The sequence below is a fragment of the Labrus mixtus genome, chromosome 12, assembly GCF_963584025.1.
Source record: "Labrus mixtus chromosome 12, fLabMix1.1, whole genome shotgun sequence".
Lineage (NCBI taxonomy): Eukaryota > Metazoa > Chordata > Actinopteri > Labriformes > Labridae > Labrus > Labrus mixtus.
In genome coordinates, this window is record NC_083623.1 from 2,387,240 (window position 1) to 2,403,799 (window position 16,560).

Here is a 16,560-nt window from a genome sequence, read left to right on the forward strand (position 1 = left end):
CAGACTTGTCAAAAGTGATTTTACTCAGTCGCTGAATAAAAGTGAAAAAGAAGAAGGGGCTGCACATGAAGACGCGCCCCGAGCTGTTGGGGGTTTTGGTGTCTTGCTCAAGGGCTCCTCAGCAGTTCTCAGGGAGTGACCTGGCACCTCTCCAGCCACCAGACCAATTTCCAGACGTGGTTCCACACCAGGACTTAGTAGTAGTAATTTATTTCAGTCACGAGAAAAAAACAAAAACATTTTGACTGAAAAGGTTTAGGCTGAAACTTTAACTTATTACACGTACCCTCGTTACAAATCTTATTATTTAAGACACGACTAGTTTGGTTACAAAAAAAAAAACATATCAGAACAAAAATTGTTCCAAGAATTTCTTTCAAAACAAATAAAACAAACAAAAAAAAAAAAAACAGAAGTCACACTCAAAAAATAATCAAACCGACCTTTTATATTTTTTTAAACAAAAATTTTAATCTGGAAAGTGTCATAAGTATTCCACGAGGACTTGAACCGGCGGAGACCCTGCTGTTCCCAACCCGAGTCCCTACAGACTGAGCTACCGCCCCCCAAAGAAGCTGCACGAGGAACAGCTCCATCTTCTCTCTCATTGTCATGACTCAGAGACTTGTTTTTGCAGAGACCACATAAACACATTGAACAGTTCGACCTCCTTCATGTAACAGTGAGATATTTAAACTCAGTGAAGAAACAAAGAAAACCCACAGACAGGTTTTGGTCATGAGAGGCTTTTTTTTTTTTATTGATCCTCAGGTTATCGCAGAGTGTACAAGAAAAATAAATATTGATCCCATGAACATGAAACAATATCCCACCATGACAGGAAACATACGGAGCTTTTCTTTTTTACAATATAGATCAGCTGGCCGGTTTTTTAAAGTGGAAGTAAACAGCTTCAGCAGAGGAGGAGGAGTTATTTCTTCTGAGGGAACGCCGCCTTCACCAGCTCGTATACAACAAATCCAGCTCCTGCAGGGAAACAAGTCGGGATACTTAAATAAATGTTTGATTCATTTGTGAAGCTGGCTTCAGGCAGGAGATAAAACAAACTCTGTGCTGCACAAATATTTGATCCTTCATAAGTGATGTGAGTGTTTCCTGACCTGTTCCTATTAATCCATAGTGCTGCAGATATTTTAAGCCCAGTGCATTTACTGACTGTCGGACTCGAGGGAGAGCTCACACTGAAAGAGTTCAATCAGGTCGGAGCATTCACTCAAAAGATGTAAATGCACGGCTCAAACACACACACCAGCAAAAAAAAAACACTCACTGAACACAAGCTAGCGAGCAGCTAAATCATAACGAGTATTCTCTGTCAGCTGCAGGTCTGTAACATTTCCTTCAGGATCTGAGGGGGTACACAGATTAAACAGGCATGCCTGCTGTTGCCATGGTGATTTGAGTCATTGTCTGTCACTTCCTGCAGACACAATCAGGAATAAAAAAAAGTCCCCAAGTATTGGAAGCGGCTCCGCTCTCACTGAGTGAGTGTGTGCAGGCAGAAAAATAATCATCAAACCGGTCAGAAGCAGCTGATTGGACGGTGATCAGTCGGCATGCCTCGGTGTACGCAGAAGACTAACAAAATGTTTCTCATGTTACATTTCTTAATATTTTTTTTCATTTACAGATTAAATTCTGGGTCCTTGTGTCTCGTTCTTTAAATACAATCCTCTTGTTTCTGTCACAGTGAACAAAGAAAAGCTTTAAAGGAACAACATGTAACTCCTCTGACACCTAGTGTTTAAAACAGGTACTGCAGTCCAAAAGTCTAAACATTGAAGAGAGCCGTCTTACCCATGACGGTGAGGGCCATCGTTGTTCTGTACAGCAGGCCGTCGAAGGTTCCTCCTTTTAAGTGGACGGGCATCCCGTTGTTCTCCTGCAGGAGAGAAACACGGTGTGAAAAACTTACAACTACAACACATGACTTTAAATCACAAATACATTTTACTTTAATGTTACTTCAGCATCTTTTGCACTATTCACCACTGCACTGTTTCATATTTAGTCATGTAAATATTAGTCTTTTCTTATTATGTTTATTGTTGATATTTAATGCTGTACCTGTACCCAAGTTAAATTCCTTGATTCTGATAGGATGAATGAATGAAGAAAACATCCATCGAGAACTTCAGTTGGGGTTGATGTCCGCTGGTGTTTTTAGCATTGATAGAAAGACAAATATTCTCATCATAGAGTCCTATGGAGGACCCCCCCTCCTGTCTGACAGGTATAGTCTCCTGTCTCCCGGTCAGGAGAATCTCCGGAGAAGTCCTCCTGAAATGATCTAAATATTTTCAGGAGTGTAGATGTGAAAACGGCCTCAGTGTCCACAGGTGATCGTGCAGGCTGAATTTAATCCTCATAGGTTATACTTTTAAAAAGAAGCAAGAACCAGCAGTCCCAGCAGAGTTAGGAAAACAAACTGGTCATCTTAAACTACTTCATTTAAACAACGGCCATGAAAGCGTTGAACTGCTTCAGAAGTAAAAGCTGCTGATAGTCTACTTCAAAGCCGTTCTCAGCGTTCATTAAAAAGCACCTAATGGGGAAAGTTCTACAGAAGAAGCTTTTTTTTAGGTGTTAAGTTCAGAGCAGGACAGACACACACACACACACACACAGAGAGTACGACATGCATCATCCATCACTCCTCCACTCTCACATACTTGATATAATGAATGATTGATGGTTTCAGGGCTTCATGAGAAGAACCACCACTAGGGGAAATAAAAACAGGAACCATTCAGAACGTGTGATAAACAAATCCTGTAAAGTCCTCTCTGCTACGGCTTCTGGAGTTTAAACATGAGACAGCCCGTCCACAACAACAACACTGTAAGAATCAGTTTCGGTATGTGGGAATCGGGATCAGACGTCTCTGAGCTCAGATCTATTTAGACGAGAAGGTGGCAAAATCATTTAAATGAGTGTTAGGAGTCCGGGAGGCCTCCAACCTCCAGCGAGGTGATCAGGCTCTAATACCACCCGACACCCAGCCTCCACCATCAGACTGTGTCGCCCCCACGACCACCTCCGTCCTCCTCCATTCACGGCCTGCTCCGACCTCCACCTCAGCAGCGAGGAAGTGAGGACAACAGGAACACAAAGGAGAAATCCTTCCTTCATCTTCTCCCATATCTCATTTTTCTTAACAATGAGTAAGATCTTTAACCGGCTCTTTTGTAAAGAATCTCGAGATAACATTTTGTTACACACAGAGCAGGAGAGATCATCGGCGTCTCTCTTCACTCCCTCCTGGAGATCTACAACATCCGCCTCACCCGAAAAGCATCCAGCTTTGTGTGTGTGACCCCATCACACAGACTCTTCAGCCTCCTGCCATCTGGGAGACGATACCGAGCCAGCTCCACCAGAATAATGAACAGCTTCATCCACCACGCTGTCAGGAAGCTGAACTCTCTCCCCCCTCGGCTCTGAACATTGAACCTCCACCAGCCATCCTGGAGCGGTCCTCCCTCGTCCTCTCTCTCTCTCTAAAAATTGACCTTTGACTTTGACTTGTGAATTGGCAGCGCTACACAAATAATGATTGATTGATGAATAAATAAGAAAAGATCTTTAAGCTGAGTTTAAGGTTTTGTGTAACTCAGCAGCTGTGAATTATTCGTACTATTTAAAAGGTCCCATATTCTGCTTTTTCTGGTTTTATATTCTCTTTAGTGTGTTTTCCAAGTGTCCTGTGCATGTTTAGGCACATCTATGTGCAAAAATTCAAAATACGTGGAAACGCGGCTTCTCCTACGTCCTCCTGTTAGCTGTAGCATTAGCTGCATGTAACGCTCGGTTCTAGCCCCCCTCGATAAAAATGTGTCAGTGCGACGTCATTGTCAGTGTGATATCACTGATCTAAGCCCATTGGCTCGTTGTGGCAAGCCCAGCAGCTCATGTTGCAATTTCCAAGAAGCGTGCTGAGCAACTGACCAATAACGACAGAGCGGATCAGCAGACCAATCAGAGCAGACTTGGCCCACGTGGGGTCTAACAGTGTGGGCTCAGCAGAGTGTAGCTGACGGACTCAGAGTGTAGAGGGAGCAAGGAGGAGCAGTACATGAAAACAGACTTTATTCAGACTTCATCTATTGTGAACGTACAAAAGTAGGAACATAGATTAAATATAGGAACCCCAAAAAGGGCAGAATATGACCTCTTTAAAAACAAAAGAGGTAAACGTGTGTAAGCTCTGTAAACCAGTGAAATCGTTGTGTGACTTTTCCCACGTCTGCGTCCCACCAGCCTTCAGATGTCAGGAGCCTTTAAGTCCCATGAAGAGAAGAACTTTGGACATTAATCCTGGTTAAGTTTGAGGGTGTCATAATGAAGCTGTGAAGAAAGGTGAAGGTGTCTCTTTGTTACCTGGAACAGCTTCTGATTCTGCGGGACTTTGTTGTCGACCTGTCGGCGGGTCGTGCTGGAGATGCTCCGCCGCGCCACCTGCTGGAGGGCCTGAGAAACAACAACAAACCGGCCAAGTCACCACACAAGAGCATAAACACGACATGAAGGATTCTGTGACATTACATATGATCTACACTGTATAAACACGCTCAGAAAACATATTAAAAGATCATAAAACTAGCACGGAGGCTAAGCTAATGCTACCTCTTCCGGCGGCTTCCTCACGTCACCTGGCTTTGACCCCTAGCTAAACGTAGCCTCGTATTTCATCTTCTTACATGTTAACAAAACGAATACGAGACAAACTAGTCAAACGTTGATGCTACAAAGCAAGTGACACTTTAAAGAAGAGAAAAAACTTACAAATATGTGTCTGTTCATCTTTACAGCCCGTCTGCAGTCGCCTCTCTGTCACACAAGGACACAGGAAAACTCTACATCCGTTTTCTTCTTCTTCTGGTGTTTCCTGGCGGTTTGCAAACAACGCCTTGGCGCATTACCGCCACCACCAGGTGTGGATCGGGAACTACTGCCTGCATTTATTAATTTTGCCTACAAAAACGAAATAAATAAATAATTATACAATAAATATAAATAAAATAAATTAAAATATATTATATTAAGAACAAACTGTGTGCTCTGCTGCCCCCTACAGTGTTAAACAAGAACTGGTCTTCGACGCTGATGGTAAATAGAATAGAATAGAATTACTTTATTGATCCCAAACTGGGAAATTGTGGAAAAATGGTCGTTTAACTAATTTTAAGTCATTTAAATTACCCCTACTTTACTTAATAATTTCATTACACCAGGCAATACAGATAGTTTGTATAATTACTTTTTCAAGATTTAATATTGGGCCTTTTTATGCCTTCATTTTTAAGTCAGTGGAAAGAGTCAGAATCTGGGGAGAGAGAGAATCGGGAACGATTTTATTCTTAATTTCCCATTTATGTTTAAACAGTTCTAAATGTCAAGGCTAATTTTTGTGATGCAGGAGTAAAGGTCCAATCAGTGAGATGTGTAGAGAGTGAAATGATAAAGGTACCTTACTATCTGATCAGACATTAAGGAAACATGTTGAAGTGCTGGCTTCTCTGACAACAATGCAGCAGCCAGTATGTCCTCCTTCTAACTTTAGATTCTGCTCCTGAATGCTCTGGATTTGTTTGGACCAGAGAAGGTAGGCGCTTTTAAGGCGACCCCCCCACACGGCCGTTTTGGACGCCCCTCGGTTTGTCAGATATGAGAGCAGTTATCAGGTCAACAGGTGTTGTAGCGATGGAAGCGGGCAAGAGAAGTGGTTCAGATAGAAGTGATTGTACCCGACCTAAAAAGCCTCTGCATGTTTCTAATAAGCTCCACGAGCAGAAACGTGCTCAAACTAGGATCAATATTGGAGATGCTTTTGAAAAATGGAGAGAGGTTAGAACACAGAAAGGTTTACAGACCCATGCAGAGCTGGATAAACACTGAAGCTTCAGAGTCCACCACATGGTGACCTGTGTGAGCATCCACTCTAGAGAGGGGGGGGGGGGGGGGGGGGGGGGGGGGAGACAGCTCTCTATGATGTTTAGAATTTAGACTGCAGTACCCATTTTAAACACTAGGGGGTCAGAGTTACATACTGCTCCTTTAAGGCAGTCGATTATATCTGACCTTTAAAAAATGTGAGTCACAAAAAACCTGCTTTGGTTGAAAAGTTTATTCTTTTAAAGCAACAAAACAAGACAAACTGAGTATAAAAAGAAATCCAGTGCTTCTCAAATTTGCAGTCACAATTCAGCAAGATGAAATGATATTTTTACACCAAACGTTTTAACATGCATCATAATTTTTTAGTGCATTTGTATAATTTCAGCTAGTCGAGAATGCATGTAAGTGGCAGGATTAATGTGAAACGTGTGTGTGTGTCGGGTTAGATGTAAACGGTGTAAACAGTGAGAGACAAACATCAACATTAAATCACATGTATTTGGTCATACTGCATTTCTGTTACAACATGCTGTGTTTGATTTACTTGAATCATTTTGTGTAAACGACGATGCATAAAGCCACATCACTGTGTTACTGTACACTTATCTGCAGGAGTTTTAAACACACACACACGGCTGAAGATCTTGTAGATGTTTCACCTCTTCTTCTCTGAAAGACGTCTTCAGCTCTAAACTAAGTGGTGGACGGAGCGAGGAACTTTAACCTCTGTACAGATGAAGGATGACTCACATGAGAGTGGTTAGCTGAGTTAGCGCTGAAGAAGTGTTTTTAAAGGAGAGGTGAAACGTCCTCAACATCAAGCTTTGATTCACTTAACCTGGTTGGCTGACTGAGAACAAACACACACACATTTACAGTTCCTGAAACCGAGACAAAAACCTCAAAACCACCTTTAGACACACCCCCTCCCTCCCCCCTCCACCTGAGCTCTAATGTGCAAAATCTGGTTTTCCATCGCAAACATTTTCTTAAACTCTGACATGAATAGAAAAAATAAAGATTTTTTTTTTTTTTAAACTCACAGCCTCCCCTGAACATTTTATGTCCCTCTCTCTCCGCGGCGCCCCCGGCACAGTGAAAGCATGACTCTATAGTTTGACATTTGGCTGATGTTGAAGATGTAACGAGGCACAAAGACGAGCCAGCAGCTCGATATATAAACACATTAACATCTCAGCGAATCAGCATGCAGCTCAGCCGCCGCGCTCTAGCTCACCTAAACTGCAGCCACAAGCTGACAAACATCACACAAATAAAGTCCAGAAAGTTGACTAAACAAGACTCATTCCTGCTTAAAGGCTTTACATGTGATTTTGTTGATCCAGCAGATGTCGCCCTTGAGCACCAGCATGAAACCAAAACAACTCGCGCTGCATTGTTGTGTTAGCATGCTAATGCTAGCGATCTTTATTATGCTCGTATCTTCACACTGCATGTAAATTTACCTGAAATGAGCGTGATCTAGAAACACAGTTAAGCAGTGAGTACAGTATGTTTTATACTCGAGGGGAGGAGTCAGCCGGCCGTCCGGGCGATGTAAACAAACTGAAGATAGGACTCTGAAAACATCACAGACAGTGGGACTCGGGTGTTACACCCATTGTAGACAGTCATGACTCACAGAGTTATTTTCAGAGGATATACTTGATTTCTATTTAAGTGTGAAAAATCACATATAAAGACTTTAAGCTTCTATTTAACGTAGTGAAGGAAGTCGGTCCATCTGACGTCTAACCACGGAGGATAATCTGTCAAAAGATGTCGCCTGAGGATGCAAAATGATGGCTTCTTTTGGTTCATTTTTGGGAAATAATCAGCCACCTTCAGCTTTTAAAACATGTGTCAGAGTGCTGAAGAATCAGGATGAGGATATGACACATTTAAATGTATGTACGCTCGGCTAACGTCGACCCTGACAGGACGTGTCTCTATCTGCTGCAGCGGCGGTGAGCTGGAGAGGAAAAGCTGTGCCGTCTCAGTTAGAAATGTCAGCGCTGTTGTTGCGGTTGCCACACTTGTGGTGGATGACGAGCAGGACGACGCCGAGGAAGAAGCAGACGGAGCCCACGGTGACGTAGGCGATGCCCAGGAAGGGGTTCTTCCCTCCCATCCAGGAGATGGTGCTCAGGATCATCCGCTTCCTGCCCTCGAAGCTGCGCACGGGATAATCTGGGTTCAAGCTGGTTAAAGACGGAGACTGAAAGCAGGTCTTTGGAAGTCGTCTTAAGGAACCAGAAAATGATCAAATTTCTCTTTAATGTGTTTTAAAGCTGACGGACTAAGTCTGTATTCTTTCTGTTTTCTCTTAACCATCAGACATCAGTTTAATTTACGACCCTCTTAAGTCACCAAGGACAAAAATGTCCACTTCCAAAAAACTGCTATAAAAATAGAACAGATTGATTTTTTTGTTCTACTTTTTCCTGAATACATGATATTTTTGAGCAGGGCTGAAGTTGTTTCAGAGATTTATGCAGAAAAAAGTAAAAAAAAATATCAATCTGTTTTATTTTTATAGCAGTTTTTGTAAATTGGACATTTTCGCCCTCCAATGTCCAAACAGGGAACTACATTTTAAATCTGATGCTACACAAAAACTAACAATGCATCAAAGTCAATATTTTGGATAATCTTTGACATATCCAAGACTGATTTTAAAAAATCCCCCAGTCACCAAATATTTGTTTTATGGAAAATAACTATTTTCTGTGTTTTTTTCTTCATAAATAACAACAGTGACATCAAGTAATCAAACTGGCATTTTAAGGGTTAAATTCCTAAAAATGATTGAATGTTTGGTAGTTTTGAGCAGGGCTGAAGTTGTTTAAGAGATTTATGCAGAAAAAAGTAGAAAAAAATATCAATCTGTTCTATTTTTATAGCAGTTTTTTGGAAGTGGACATTTTTGTCCTTAGTGACTTCAGAGGGTGGTAAACATGTTTCAGTGTTTTATTGATCTATTAAAAAAAATAAAATGTGCATTCCAAAATGTGTCAAGAGAGAGTCTTTCTTACAAAAAATGGTGCCATTTGCACTAACACAGATAAAATGATGACCAGATGAAGAGGAAACATTTGACCAAATGGACAAAAATAGTGATGCATGAGGGTTAAAGGCGTGTTGAGTCACGTTCACACAAAGGATACTGTAGACGACCTCCAGGGTGTAGTTTCCAGAGGGCAGAGTCGGAATCACTTTGGCGTCCTTGATGGTGCGGTAGAGTTTGCGGAAGGTCGGTAAGGCGGCCGTCCTCATCCACACGATGAAGTCCTCGTTGATGAAGCCGTTGTTGGATGAGTTTTTGTCCAGCTCGTAAACAGGTTTGAGCCAGTTCACCGGCTTCGATGTACCTGAAGAAGAACGACCCAAAAACATGTTCACTCGTTTTTCTAATTTAGTTTAGACTGATGACGCTTTTACAGCCGGGTTAGGGGCTTGAATTAGTCTAGAATAGACCCTGACTGTGTGGCAGAGCAGAGTGATTCCTTCTTTTTAAAAATGTCACAAAAAGCACAAAAATAAATCTTAAAAAAAAAAAAAAAAGACCGTAAAAGAGTTTGATTACAGTGTCTTCATTTCCAACATGTTGTTAATGGATGAAACTGACCGATATATCTAAATAAAATTGGTGGGTGTATGAATACAGCTGCTGCTGATACCTTGAAAAACAGCCGTCAGGTTTGCGCCATCTCCTCCGGGGTTCTTGAACTTCACATATTTGTCAGTAAACCAGGCGATGCCGGTGTTGGCCAGAGGAACCAGGACCTTGGTGCCGTTGGGGTCGTTGTAAAAAAGCTCCAATGTGTCTGTCAAACAAGAAAGAAAGCAGGTGAGACGTCTTGTTTTTTTAAGACCACATGGAGAATCTTCAGAGTCCGGCTCACCATTGAACATGCTGTTGGCGATGGCTCCACACGGAGCGATGGGTTTTTTGTCATGAAAAGCGTACGGCTCACACTCCTTACTGGGTGTCTGTGAACGAAGAGGGTAAACAAGAGAAGTCTGAGTCTTTGCGCACACTGCTGACACACTGCGGTTTTTTTTTGTCAGTTCAGATTTCGCAACGTTTACATACAATGTGAAGCTACGAGCTAACATTAGCATGCTAACACAACAATGAGGGACACGGGTGATTGCAGCTCGAGCAAAGGACAATTTTGGGGATGTGTCTCTGGAGGAGAGCGGAGGCTTCAGTGTGGAGGAGGCGTGGCCTAACAGGAAGTTTGTTTTGGTTTCATGCTGGAGCTTAAGGGCGACATCTACTGGATCAAAAAGTCACACATTCTTCCTTTAAAGCTGACCGTTTGCTCTTCCTGACGTTGTTTCCTCCTCTCCAGATCCTCGCTTGTGTTGTTCTTACTCTTTGATAAATGACTCATAGAATTGTTTACCTAAATTCTCGGGGCAGTCACGCATCAGTAATTATTGCAGGTGTTATGACTTCTGCAGCAGAAATATGTGTGTACCTTAAACAAACTGGATATGCATGATTAGAGATTAAGATTAAGATTAAGATTAAGATTAAGATTAAGATTAAGATTGACTTTATTGAGAGGTGTGTTTGGAGTCACAGTTTTTACCAGAAGGGAGTCCATGTCTCCGTGCAGCTGACTGTCGTCTCTGGACTTCACGTAGCGCCGGTGGTTTTGGTAGAAGTTGGAGAGGCCGTAATACATGTAGACGTTTCCCTGTTGATTCAAATAAAAGATTATATATCAGCTCTCGCAAAGTCTTCTTAAGTTTTAAATTAACGTTGTTCCCTCACTTCGTACGGCTGCTCCAGGTAGAAGGGTATCGTGCAGGTACAGGGCCTGCTGCTGTTCCAGCTGTAGTTCTGTGAGCAGTTGAAGCAGGGACTGGACATGTCGACGCCGGTGTAGTCAACCTGTCAGCAGGCAAGAAGACATTATGGTCAATGGACTCGAGCTCAAAGCGCTTTCACACCGCAGGTCACACCTACACATTCACACACTGATGGTAGAGGCTGCTGAGTAAAGAGTCCATCAGTATTAACTCATCCATTCACACACTGATGGTAGAGGCTGCTGAGTGAAGAGTCCATCAGTATTAACTCATCCATTCACACACTGATGGTAGAGGCTGCTGAGTGAAGAGTCCATCAGTATTAACTCATCCATTCACACACTGATGGTAGAGGCTGCTGAGTGAAGAGTCCATCAGTATTAACTCATCCATTCATACACATTCACACACTGATGGTAGAGGCTGCTGAGTAAAGAGTCCATCAGAAGTAACTCATCCATTCACACACATTCACACACTGATGGTAGAGGCTGCTGAGTAAAGAGTCCATCAGTATTAACTCATCCATTCATACACATTCACACACTGATGGTAGAGGCTGCTGAGTAAAGAGTCCATCAGTATTAACTCATCCATTCACACACTGATGGTAGAGGCTGCTGAGTAAAGAGTCCATCAGAAGTAACTCATCCATTCATACACTGCCGATGAAGCAGAGGGAGCAACTTGGGGTTACGTGTCTTCAAAGAGAAACATAGTCGTCTCTCTACTGGAAGGGTTTGGGTTCGATCCCCAGCTCCTAAAGCCACATGCCTGCAGTCCAATGTGTCCTTAGGCAAGACACTTAACCCCAAGTTGCTCCCGGAAGCTTCAGTGTTTATCCAGCTCAGGATCGGTCTTGGTTTAACATCGGTATCGGCCAAAATCGTCTCTGTTGAGAGACATCGGAACATCAGCAAATAATGTGGCAAGGCCCGATGTCTGCAGCTGATGTTTACTTGTTGTGTCAAATCACGTTAATGCTGACATCTAGAACACCTAACTACTGATTGAGAGAAGATAGTTTTCACTGGGCAGATTAAGTTGAACAAACTGTGACTTGTTTTCATTGTAGAAAATGAGAGAAAATGGTGGCGTTGTGGGAGTCTGCACCAGAAGAAGTCATGAAACAAACATCGATATTGACCCTGATTTTAACCAATCGGAGCATCGCTACTTCAAAGTGTTTCCAATTGAACATCCTCAATAAAAGTGACGTTTTTGTGGGATTATAATCTGACACATTAATGTCATGTCAGAAGTTTATTATTAAAATTAGGGTTTTTTTTCGGTAACACACACACCGAATTAACAAGTGGCACTATATCTTGTAGAATATGTTGAGCTTACAGGACAGGAGACGTTTAATATTTGATTAAATGCGAATCACAGTAATTTGCACATTTTTTAAATGGAGTCCGGTGTGAGCGGTCCGGATATCCAGGGCGGCTCTACGGGGGATTTTAACATCATACTGTGTTGCTGTGTGGTTTAATACAAACACCTGTGTCTTACCTAAAGCTGCCAACATTACCTCAAACTCCCGGATGTTGTTGGACGTCACGTACAGGCCGATGCCGATAGGGATGAAGATGAGTCCGATGATGAAGAAGGCAGGGAGCACGGTGCCCGCGGTGAGGATGGGCTGCCAGGCGGGGAGCCGCTGCTGTTTGAACGCCGTGTTCTCCGGCTTCCTGCTCCGCAGAGTCCCGCCGCCGGGCCCGGACACGGTGATGTGCCCGTCCTCGTCTTTGGCGTTGTAACTGGTCGCCATCATGATTCAAAGTTGATGCTAACGTCTCTGTCACGACTTTGTAAACACCCCGGATTTAAAGCCTTTGCGTGGTTATTTAGGCTTTTAAATCCATGGTTTAGGCAAGCTGATAAACTAGCAACGGCTGCGTCTCCAGGAAGTTTACAAACAAGGTAGACGTAATGACGTCACAAACATAATAAAGAGGGCGGCTGACGTCATCCTGCTGAAATCTGCTTCACTCTTCTACCTTGTTAAATGCAGCTGACACTACAGTGGGTGAAGTTTGTTTTGCTGTCTCGAAGGCATCAGAAGGAAAACATTAACACTTGTTTTATTATTATTAATCATTTTAAATGACATAAAAACATTGAAAAATATTAAAAATAATTTTAATTTAAAAAAGGGAAACTTTTATATTGCCTAGAGTCATGACACACAAAGTGAAATATTTGAAGCCTTTTTTTTATTTAATCTTGATGATTACAGCTCATGAAAATCTAAACTAACTAACTTTTAACAAAGCCTTCTGCTTCTGCTTTTAGTTTCGTTAGTTGCTTAGTTGATTAAATTTGTTTTTATTTCTATTTTTTTTTTCCTGTAGCACTTTGAGATTTTTTTTACAAAAATGTAAAGTGCGTTACAAATTAAATGTATTATTATTATTATTATTATTGTTATTATTATTATTATTATTATTAATAAACTGTATTTATCAAAATATTAGAATATAAAATGAAACCAATCAGAAAAGAGGATTCATAATACAGAAATTTAGTATTGCCAGTATTGATATTTATTTTTTCATCAGACTATACAACTGGTGGACAAACTCGAAAAGAAGATAAGGACATTGTATTTCAATGCCTGCTTCCATCACCAGCAGTGATGCTTTATGTGTGTGATTAATTAATGCATTCAAAAGTGACCCAAAGATGTTTTAAAAATCTCAAAACAGAACTCCTCTTCTAAAAGTTGGCATTAATATAAGACAACTGACATCCTCCGTAGAGCTGCATCATGTGTTTGATCAACACAAATAACACATCTGTATGTTTATTATAACAGCAAATACACTTTAAAACAACGTGCTATTCCTTTACAGACATCTTCATTTTCAGTTAAACTATCTTTGGCAGCAGGTGACTGGCGAGCTGCAGCTTAAAGGCTCGAGACATCCGACAGCGTCCTCAGCATCCTCTGATTGGTGCGTTTGAGCGTCAGCAGTCAGGCAGGAGAAACAGATCACAGAAAGTCCAACAGGGTGAAGAATTATTTTATAACTCAGGACATGAAACGCCTGAACTCCAACGATGACCCTGAGGACTGATGAGTGTTATTTTGTATAAATTATGGTTTTATGGACGTTTCTATACATTCTCAGTTCCCTGTTGTTACCTGATGAACTCCTGTATTTATGTAGCCTACTTAATGTTTACGGTGTTTGTAGTCGATGTGTTTGTGTTTCTAGCCTTTATGTTTTTTTCACTTCGCTGTGAACCAACTAATAAAGTTGACGTTTTGACAATCAAGCAAAAATCGACTTTTGAATTCCTCTTTTTTACTTATTTTTTGTAAACACATCCATCCGTTATCTTTACTGCCTTTCCCGTTCAGGGTCACAGGAGGGGTGGAGCCAATCCCAGCTGTCATTGGGCGAGAGGCGGGGTTACACCCTGGACTTTTCACCAGCCAATCACAGAGCTGACATATTGAGACTGCACCACCATGTAGCCTAAATCACAAACATATTTTGCTAAAATTCAAATAAACATAGGGTTGAGGGAACACTGACTCACTCCCATTGAGTTTTGACAGAAATACTGAATTTACTGTCTCAGGTGTGTTAAAAAAAACAGAAAAAAAAATAATTCCATCACCATAAACTCTGTATAACACACTTTGCACAGTCTTCACGCTAAAACAAACTAATTGACCGCTCACTAGGTCACTTCCAGGTCACTTCCAGGTCACTTCCAGGTCACTTCTGCCACTCTGTACATTCCCTGTCTGGCAACATTCATGTGTAAATTTGTCTCAGCGCTTGTAGAAGTGTTTTGCATCTTGTAAATTTGTTTTCTTAAATGTAAATAAGTTTCGTCCTTGGTAAAAGTGTTTCACGCTTTCTGATTTTTGGTTTACACTTCCCATCCACCACAGGAAAGTGATTTTACATGTTGAAACTTTAAACTGAAATGAAAGTCTTGAAACTTTATCTCCAATCCGACACCTTCTTCATTTCTTCTCCTGACATCACAGATCTCAGGTCAGCGTCGACTGTTTCCAAAGATGGCTTCAATCAGCAGACCTGTGGTGGAAAAATTACAACAGAACATGTGTGTCCCCGAAGGCCATCCTTACAGAACGGTAACATCACGTGTGTGTGTGTGTGTGTGTGTGTGTGTGTGTGTGTGTGTGGTTCCCTCTATGTGCACTTTGCAGACCCGGGGTGGATGCTGTGCTTAAAGGCTCCAGGTGATAGCATGCCATATAACATTATTGTTGATCCTCAGCCGGCGTTAAGCTGAACGTTTTAGTTGTGCCACAGCAAAGAAGTCATTATCAACGGGATGAGTAGTGTCCATGAGTTTTTCTAGTTCTGCTGAATGAGTGCACTACATCAGTGGTTCTCAACTGGTTGAACCCTCAGGACCCACCAACTACTCCTTCATGAAAAATCGAGGACCCAAATTTCTTGTATTTTTCAATCAATCAGTTTTATTTGATGAAAAATTATGCAGTTTTTTTTTTAAAGATTTATTTTGGGGCTTTTTGTACCTTTAATGGAGAGATAGGGCAGTGGATAGAGTTGGAAATCAGGGAGAGAGAGAGAGTGGGGAATGACATGGAAAGGAGCCACAGGCTGGATTTGAACCTGGGCCACCCGCTTGGAGGACTACAGCCTCCATTATGGGGAGAAGCAGAAATTGTTGCAGTTTTAACCTGAGACGGTACAAAGCGTGATAGAACAAAGAAACTGAATGAAACAAACTTTTTAAAAAAAAGCACCTCATAGACTTTTTGACAGCATTTCTTTCTTCCAGGCACACATTCAGGATCCACTGAAAATGGTTCTGCGACCCACTTTTGGGTCCACCAGTTGTGAACCACTGCACTTTATTTATTTTATTTATTTATTCATTTTATTTTATTTTATTTTATTTTATTTTATTTTTTTATTTTTTTATTTTTTTAAATTTTATTTTATTTATTATTATTATTATTATTTTTTTGTATTTTTTTATCTTATTTTTTTATTTTATTATTTTATTTTATTTTTATTTTTTTATTTTTTTATTTTATATTTTACATTTTTAAATTCTATTTTATATATTGTAATATCTTCTTATACTGTATTATTTAAGTTGTTTCTAGTTCTGCTTTATTTCCTTGTTAATTGTTTAGCACCAATACACCAAGTCAAATTCTTTGTATGGGCAAATGTACTTGGCAATAAAACCCGATTCTGATTCTGATTCTGATACATAGTCCACTACAGAGAACTCCCCTAGCTAGAAAAGATTGCTTATTTGAAAATGTGACAAAATAACTGACCACTCGAATTGCAAAACAAATGCATCAACAAATCAGTAATCTGAGTACACTAATGCATTGTTCTGTAACGCATTACCCCCCAACACTGCTCAGGAATCAGGAATAGTTCACTCAAAATGCATGAACTATGTAGCTGTCTCAGCCTGTAGTGTGTCTCAGCCTCTTCTGAGGCTAATGTAAGTTTCATATCGATCCTGGCTACATGAAGTAAAGCTGATGTTCAGTGTCAATGTGTAAATACAGAAGGCCCATTTCTGTTTCTCCTCTGCTGGGCGGGCCACTTAAAATAAAACTCCTTTTGGGGAAAAATTAAGAGTATAGCCACTTCTTCAGGCCCCACTACACCTCTGACTGTAGCCTCATAAAAGTCCTTCTCCTACACCTAGTTTCTAACCTAGTTTCCCAACAGTTTTCTCAGAGGAAAAAGAGGACTACGTACAAAGAGATCCGGCTCACGTGATTTTTTTTAATTTTTATAATAATCCTGATCAGCCTCTCATATTGTTCCC

General features: G+C 41.1%; 3 protein-coding genes across 3 annotated transcripts in view; all 3 read right to left on the reverse strand.

Annotated features, from left to right (window-relative positions):
- Window positions 1–730: 730 nt before the first annotated feature.
- Window positions 731–4,954, reverse strand: LOC132985486 (cytochrome c oxidase subunit 7A2, mitochondrial-like). Its single transcript, XM_061052892.1, has 4 exons — window positions 4,807–4,954; window positions 4,402–4,491; window positions 1,819–1,903; window positions 731–987 (listed from the first exon to the last, which is right to left on the reverse strand). Exons 1-4 carry the CDS (start codon window positions 4,822–4,824, stop codon window positions 932–934), a joined length of 249 nt encoding a protein of 82 aa, XP_060908875.1. The 5' UTR covers window positions 4,825–4,954; the 3' UTR covers window positions 731–931.
- Window positions 4,955–6,118: 1,164 nt separating this feature from the next.
- On the reverse strand, window positions 6,119–12,628 carry LOC132984604 (cell cycle control protein 50A-like). Its single transcript, XM_061051461.1, has 7 exons — window positions 12,278–12,628; window positions 10,706–10,825; window positions 10,521–10,628; window positions 9,825–9,912; window positions 9,600–9,746; window positions 9,087–9,290; window positions 6,119–8,109 (listed from the first exon to the last, which is right to left on the reverse strand). The coding sequence occupies exons 1-7, from the start codon at window positions 12,518–12,520 to the stop codon at window positions 7,916–7,918; spliced, it is 1,104 nt and encodes a 367-aa protein (XP_060907444.1). The 5' UTR covers window positions 12,521–12,628; the 3' UTR covers window positions 6,119–7,915.
- A 1,686-nt stretch (window positions 12,629–14,314) lies between these two features.
- The window catches only part of LOC132984605 (filamin-A-interacting protein 1-like), a 39,180-nt gene continuing 36,934 nt past the window's right edge, over window positions 14,315–16,560 (reverse strand). The window contains exon 7 of the mRNA XM_061051463.1: window positions 14,315–14,804. Within this exon, the coding sequence (XP_060907446.1) occupies window positions 14,764–14,804 (41 nt within the window). The 3' untranslated portion in view covers window positions 14,315–14,763. The remainder of the gene's footprint in view (window positions 14,805–16,560) is intronic.